The 7,875-nt window shown below is 43.8% G+C and overlaps 1 protein-coding gene across 1 annotated transcript in view; it reads left to right on the top strand.

Moving 5' to 3' along the window:
- Nucleotides 1-2,935: 2,935 nt before the first annotated feature.
- Zc3hav1 (zinc finger CCCH-type containing, antiviral 1) overlaps nucleotides 2,936-7,875 on the top strand; it is a 55,689-nt gene continuing 50,749 nt past the window's right edge. Inside the window, exon 1 of the mRNA XM_046434057.2 lies at nucleotides 2,936-3,728. Within this exon, the coding sequence (XP_046290013.1) occupies nucleotides 3,421-3,728 (308 nt within the window). The 5' untranslated portion in view covers nucleotides 2,936-3,420. The remainder of the gene's footprint in view (nucleotides 3,729-7,875) is intronic.

Raw genomic sequence — 7,875 nt, 5'->3', positions numbered from 1 at the left:
TGTTATGCGATGGGCATGGTGGAATACGTGTGATACCCCAGTGGCCTATTTGGGTTATGGGTTATTTTTTTTTTTTCATTTGGTACTAGACACTGAATCCAGGGGCACTTGACCATTGAGCCCCATCCACAGCCATTTTGTATTTTATTTAGAGACAGGGGCTCACTGAGTTGCTAGTGCCTCACTTTTGCTGAGGCTGGCTTTGAACTCGCTGTTCTCCTGTCTCAGGCTCCTGAACCGCTAGGATTACAGGCGTGTACCGCCTCACCCAGCTGGGTTATTTCTTGGTCCTCCTTTTCTTAACTGTGGCTGTTGATGGACAGGACAAGAGTAGCAACCCTGGCTGGAGAATGTGCTCACATTGCATAGGAATGAGGATTGAGACACCTGATCTGGTAAGCTACTGAGATTTGCTGAGTGGTAGCTCAGGGGGAGGGGAATTAGGATAGTGGTGGAAGGAAATGATGAGGACCAGTCGTGGCCTTGAGACCAACTGTGGTGACATGCACCATAGTTCATTCCATTAACTGTCCTCTTCTAAGTTTTCTAGTGAAAAGTAAAGCTCTGAAATAGCTGTTCCCTAGATACAAATGGAGAAGGAAAGCCACGTGGTACAGGATGGACTATTGCTGTTGCAGTGTGTTGCTCAGGTTGCCCTTTAACCCAGGGCTTGCAGCCCAGTTCAGAGGAGCATGTTAAGCTCATAGCCTGCAGCTTCAGCTCCTTGCAGATCTGTCCTGGTCTTTCATCTTCTCTGGTGGCCTCCACCCATGACAGGAAGGCAGTGGTACAAGGGCCCAGCCTTTTCTGCCCGGGGCTGAGCTTTTGCTCCTGAGCCCCCCTTTGGGCTGGCAGACTGTGAGGTCTGAAGGCAAGTCTGAGGGCTCTCACTTCCCCCCTTGGCTTCCTCTGGTGTGACACCCAGGAAATCTTCTGCACATCGAGTCAGTGTCAGTATCTCATTTCCGAGAAGCTGACACGTGACAATATATATTTTAAAAATTCTCTAAATGTTTCCTTTGCCCTTCTTTCCCATAACTCAAATTGTTTTTCATGACTTCAAAGTGAAGGGAATCATATATCTGTGCTCCCAAACACTCTCACCAAACTGGACTCTTCATTCTTTAATCTCCTGTCTGCCCAGTGCATCAGGATTCGGTTCCTGATTCTCTTGCTTTTCTTTTTCTTTCTTTATTTTTTATTGGGGGAGGGGCAGGGATTGAACTCAGGGGCACTCAACCACTGAGCTATATCCCCAGCCCTATTTTGTATTTTATTTAGTGACAGGGTCTCATTGAGTTGCTCAGCGCCTCCATTTTGCTGAGGCTGGCTTTGAACTCGCGATCCTCCTGCCTGTACAGCCTTCCAAGCCACTGGGATTACAGGTCTTTTTCTTTCTTTACTGGGGTTTGAACCCAGGAGTAGTCTACCTCTGAGCTTCAACTCCAATTCTCTTAAAAATTTTATTCTGAGAGAGAGTGTCTTGCTAAATTGCAGAGACCGACCTCAAACTTGCTATCCTCCTGTCTCAGCCTCCCCAGAATGTGGGATTCCAGGTGTGTACCACCACTTTCAACTCAATTCCCTTACTGTTAAAGTTTGTTCAAGTCTTCCCAAATACATGCACCCTGGGTGCAAAGGCTGCTTCTTAGATATCTGCATGATAAGGGTAACTAACTAATGTAAAGGCCCCAAAGAAGATAGACAGTAAACACATTGAACTTAATTGATTTAATAATAAAAGGCTCCTGGGAACCTGTCAGACCACAAACAAAGCCAAGTGGATTAAAACACAACTATAGAAGCAACAACCAGAGGCAATGAGAAATCAGATGATCCTATGTGGGCCCCAATTTGGCTGTTTTTTATACCATAGTACACTGAGACACAGTTCCACTATCATGAAGTATCATACTGAGATTTCCCAATTGTCTTTTTGAAGAATTTCTAATTTGGCAACAAGAGTTTCTTACTGTTGTTATCTTTTTTTTTTTTTAAAAGGGCTTATTTCCTCTCTGATCAATGGTTCAGTTATTTTATTTTGGGATGATGGGAGGAAAACCTTTTTCTTTTTCTAACTTGAGCCCACTGGGGCCCTGCAAATTAGAATAGTTCACAAGAACTCTCAGAAGCTTCCAGTGAGGGGAAATTCAAGGACTATTCTGAGGTAAAGATTTACATATCTCAATACAACAAAAGCAGGAATGGGGGTTAGGGCTTCAACAGGAGATTGTGGAAAAAGGCCCTTGGGCTTTTATTTATTTATTTATTTATTTATTTATTTATTTATAATGTTAATGGAAGGGTGCAGTGTCTCCCTGGCAGCTGAGAACGCAGGAAACTTCTTACTGGGGCGTTAATGGCTGCATTTTCCGGAGGTTCTGCTTCAGTCAGATAAGGGTAGAAGTTAAGACAAGAGTTATTTCTGCACGTTTTATAGCTCAAAGGCTTTCTCTTAAAAAATCCATTCCAAGTTTGGGGAGATGGGTGGTGGGAGGTCACCGATTTTACATTATGTCTGAGCACGCCCACTTGTGACTTCTTGCTATGGGAGATTAAGCAGTGGTGTGGGGCACTTAGGTTGGCGATTATAGGAAGACCAGAATGGGTCAAAAGTGGTTCTTCACAAAGTCCTCGACACAGAAAGCATGAATGAAAGAAAGAAAAAGTAATAATCGCTGTCTTTTAAGAGGGGTCGGTGGTGTCGGAAAAAGTGTGCACATCAGTCCTAGATCAGGCGCATGGCGATCTGGGCCCCCGGGGCCAGATTTTGGGAACCTCGGTGTCATCTGGGCTCCACTTGATGGCAGTGCGTATTTCTCAAGTTACTTTCTCAAGTACAAAGTGAGGAAAATAATTTTTAAATCGTGGAGTGGTAGCGAAGATTCTCTATCACCGGAGGTACAGCCCAGAAGAAGCGCTCACTAAGGTCAGCTCTTTCCGGGGATGGGTGGGGCAGAGAACTAGAGGACGCTTCAAGTGGGCCATCAAGACGCGTCATCGCCTTTGGGGCTGGTTTATAAAAGCCCCCACCAGAGCCCCAGACCATTTTTACTTCCTCTTCGTTCCGAGGAGGCCTCGCGGTACCCTGCTGGGGAACGACCCTCGTCGAACCTAGAACCGAGAGGGGACTGCCCTCGCGCTGCTGCGTCGCCAGTAAATCTGCCAGCGCTTGTTGGCTGTTCACTCGATCGCTCGCCCGCTGACTTTAAATCCGACCCAGATCTAACCGAACCGAGGACGCCGTCGGTGTGCCCTGGCCTCCTGACCCTAGAGCCTAGCTGGAAACCGAAACCGCGGGACTCGGCGTACGGCACCGCCCGCGGCCGCCCCCGGCACACTTGTAAGTTTCGATTCTCCCCGGAGCCGAGTCCCGCGCGGCGGCCAGGCCAGCGCACCGAGCGAGCAGGCGAGCGCGCCATGGCTGACCCGGAGGTGTGTTGCTTCATCACCAAAATCCTGTGCGCCCACGGGGGCCGCATGTCCCTGGAAGCGCTGCTCGACAAGATCGCGCTCTCCGAGGTGCAGCTCTGCGAGGTGCTGGAGGCGGCCGGGCCCGACCGCTTCGTGGTGTTGGAGACCGGCAGCAGGGCCGGCGTCACCCGGTCGGTGGTGGCCACCACTCGAGCCCGGGTCTGCCGTCGCAAGTACTGCCAGAGAGCCTGCGAAAACCTGCATCTCTGTAAACTCAACCTGCTGGGCCGGTGCCACTATTCGCAGTCGGAGAGGTGAGTGCTCGTGGAGGGAGGGCGGCTCCCTGTGGCCCTGATCCGCCGGACCGTGGGGACCGCTGCTCCCGGAGAGGCGCGACCTCGACAGGGCCCTGCAACTTTCGGCCTCTTCCTCCATTCTCTCACTCCTCTGCTTCTGGTGGAGAGCCCCTGCTGCGCCCGCGATCCCACCCTTGCGGTTCCTTTCCTTCCAGTGCCCCCAGACCGTTCCTTGAACATGGCCAAAGCGATATTCCCCAGTAGAAACGAGGCTCACCCGCTGCCCTGTTTTTGCCCTGAATCCTAACAATACAGACTTTGGATAAGGCAGGTTTGGGAACGTAGGAAAATACCTCCACTTTCTGGCGTCTTTAAACTTTTTTTCCTTTCTGCTTCCCTCGTCTCTGGACAGGTTGTGTCTTCCAGCAGCCCAGCCGCGCTGCGCACCTGGATCGGCTCCTTGGCGGAAGCCGCGGAGCTCTACTTGGTCCTAGATTCCTGGCCGCCTCTATGCCCTCAGTACCGCTTTTCTCCTATCTGGAGCGTGGCCACACCACCTGGCCTGAATGGTCCCTTTGGAGGTTACCTCGCCCAGCCTCCTTTCCCGCCGTCTGCGCGGTGGCCCAAAACGTTTACCACCCTTTCTCAGGATCACTCTCTCAAATAGTTTTGAAATGATGCGGTTTACTTCTCAAGTTGCTGCTTTTGTTTGTTCTTTTATGCCTTCTAAATATATATATTTATATGCTTATAAATATATAACCTTGGGCTTAACCCATTTAGTTGTCTTCCAAATCTCTCCCTAAGAGAGCTCACTCCTATGGGGTCAGCTGTCATATCTATAAAGATGGCTTCCAAATATGTATCCACTGCCCAGACCTGTCTTCTGAATCCAGTTTTTCCATCTCTGCCTCTGAGCAACAGCTGCCCTCTGGCCAAACTCCCTCCAGGCAGGCCCTCTGACTTTCCTCATAACTTTTTGTTTTTTTAATTTTAATTTTTATAGCTTTATTTTATTTTTTTATGTAGTGCTGAGGATTGAACCCAGGGCCTCACATGTGCTAGGCAAGTGCTCTACCACTGAACCACAACCCCAGCCCTAATTTTTTTAATATATATTTTATTTTAATTGTAGATGGACACAATTACTTTATTTTATTTACTTTTATGTGGAGCTGAAGATCGAACCCAGAGTTTTCCCTTGTGCTAGGCCAGCACTCTACCACTGAGCCACAACCCAGCCCCCCTTAACTTCTTAATCCTCTTCCTTCACATACTAGATCACCAAACCCTTTTTTGTGAAGTCTCTCATTGCCTCTCAGCTCATCTGTCTTTTCCAAAAGAATGCCTTGTTGAATTAATGAATGGTTTTTAAGGCTGCATTTTTCTCCTGAATTTTTCTGTCCCTAGGTACTTCTACTCAATTATTTTTTCTTTACTTTCTTTTCTCTCTTTCTTTTTTTTCCCCTTTCTTTTCTTTTTTTGCAGGGAGAGCTGGGAATTGAACTCAGGGGCACTCAACCACTGAGCCCCATCCCCAGCACTTTTTTGTATTTTGTTTAGATACAGGGTTAGAGCCTGGCTAAATTGCCGAGGCTGGCTTTGAACTCTCCATCCTCCTGTCTCAGCCTCACAAACTGCTGGGATTATAGGTATGTGCCACGGTGCCCAGCTCAATTATTTTTTCTTGATAGAGTACTTTCACACTTGACGTACTTAAAAACGGTAAGTGGTACCTGTTGTCCAAAATGGTGGTCGTTAAACTTTGGTCATGCGTTTACTAGTAAAACATACTCTAGTCATGCACTTCTGCACAAGCACTGGCCACAGGCATGCTCGGCAATATCTATAGATGTGGACCTTATCAATTGCATCCAGACATTGCCGAGCATGCCTGTAGCTACTGCTCCTTAAAACCCCTCAAACATGTAACAAAACAGGAAAAGGAGGTGTATTTCAAATGGACTAAGTAGATGAGGTAATTTTTTTTTAAATTTTTATTTGTTTATTTCAGCTCACTCTAAATTTTTTAAAAAGTGCTTGAATATGTGCTCCCTTATTTAAATATTTACTTAGTATGTTGTGAGGCAACAGTTTGAAAGTCTGCTTCTGAGATGTGGGGAATTATTTGTCTAGAGACAGTCATCTGAGTCACCAGCAACAAGAAATCACCCAGGATGAGAGGAGGGGAAGTGGGTAGATGACAGAAAAGGAAGGAACATTCTAGAACCATCCTGAATAACAGGATTGGAAGGCTTTGTGATCTTTTTTTTCTGTTCTTATCTGTTCTCTAATGAAAAATTCTTCACTAGTTTGAATTGACTTTTTAAGTTTAATTTTTTCTTTGGAGTTTTTCAACATACTCAGAAGTGGAGAGAAGACTGATGAGCCCCATGTATGTTTGTACCTATCATTTTGGATTCAACAGTTTAAAATATGGCTAGTCTTGTTTCATTTATTCAGTCTTCCACAGTTGTCTCCAATGTGTTGTGTTGAAGAAAATTCCTGCAGTTATTTGCTTCATAATGACTTTCTTACCTTTAATAGATAAGAAATATATTAACATAATCACAGCAAGATGATCACATTTTACTAAAAATTATAATTTTATTATCATCTAAAACAAGTTGGTATTCACGTTTCCTTGATTGTTTTATAAATCCAACTTGTATTTCCAGGAAACAAACCTATACATACAAATCCATAATTGTTTTCAGATATTATGTATCTAATATGTTTAGACACTTTGTTTCAATTTGTTGTACACAATATATTTAGGATTTTTCATTTTATAAGATTTTATTTTATTTTTTTAAAAATTTTTTTGACCTGGTTTGAAATGCAAAAAACATGTTAAATTCCTAAAGTGTGTTGGTAACCTGCACTATTCTGTATTTTATTTTATTTATTTATTTTTTAAAATATTTTATTGTTTAGTTGTAATTGGACACAACACCTTTATTTCACTTATTTATTTTTATGTGGTGCTGAGGATCGAACCCAGGGTCTCGCACATGGGAGGCGAGCGCTCTATCGCTGAGCCACAACCCCAGCCCACTATTCTGTATTTTAAAACATTATCTATAATTTAGGGACTATTTTGTCTGTACAAATTTTTAGATGGTCCCTCCAAAGAGGGAAAAAACACGATCTGTTTTTTCTTTTTTAATGGAGTGATAAAAATCTTATTTCTTACATTTGTTGGTTTAACTATATATAAAATTTCCTTTTATATTGCTATTGAATTTAGGGATTACACAGAACTTTGTTTTCTAAAAAGTGATACTTGCAAGTTTGAGGATTTTCTTTGTGAATCATTGGCTAATGACTTCTGCTAATCAATCAATACCCATATTGAGGTTACCATTCAGTTCAGTAAACTGCTCTATGTTTACATGGAGATAATTTGCCTTTTGCTGGATAAAACTTCCTCTACAGTACTACTGTTTTAAATAGGATTTCTCCTATTCTGTAGTTTCTCTTTCCTTTTGCATTGCTTTGAGCCATGCATTTTAGTTGATAGCAAGGCTTGATTAAGTGTTGTATAATTATTTGTTCTGGTACATCAGTTTGAATATTTCTATTTGTTTTGCTGAAATATTTTCCCACACATGAAGTTCAAATCCCAGTTCTGACACAAACAGTAACTATTATTTATTGAACAAATAATTATGTACCAAGCTCTATGAAAGCCACAGTAGAGACAGTATTCAAATTTTTTATTAACTTAATTTAATTTATTTATTTATATGTGGGGCTGAGGATCGAACCCAGCACCTCTCACTTAATAGGGGAGCACTCTACTGCTGAGCCACAACCCCAGCCCCTAGTATTCAAATTTATCTTTTTAGTAATTCCTAGGGTAGATATTATAAACCCCTGTTTTTTTTTTTAATAATTATTTTTTAGTTTTCGGCAGACACAACATCTTAGTTTGTATGTGGTGCTGAGGATCGAACCCGGGCCACACGCAGGCCAGGCGAGCGCACTACCACTGGAGCCACATCCCCAGCCCATAAACCCCTCTTATGAATCTTGGACATAGAGGTCTTTAGAAATTTACGAGAGAGAGAGAGAGAGAGAGAGAGAGAGAGAGGAAGGAATTTACTAAAGATCACCTAGCTGGAAGAATTAATATTTGAACCTGATCAGTATGACTTTTTTA

Source organism: Marmota monax, unplaced genomic scaffold, assembly GCF_021218885.2.
Source record: "Marmota monax isolate L192 unplaced genomic scaffold, Marmota_monax_Labrador192_F-V1.1 WCK01_AAM20220418_F8-fsc00122, whole genome shotgun sequence".
NCBI classification, from domain to species: Eukaryota; Metazoa; Chordata; class Mammalia; order Rodentia; family Sciuridae; genus Marmota; species Marmota monax.
Note: the sequence above shows the minus strand (reverse complement) of the source record. Positions and strands in the feature narration are given on the sequence as shown.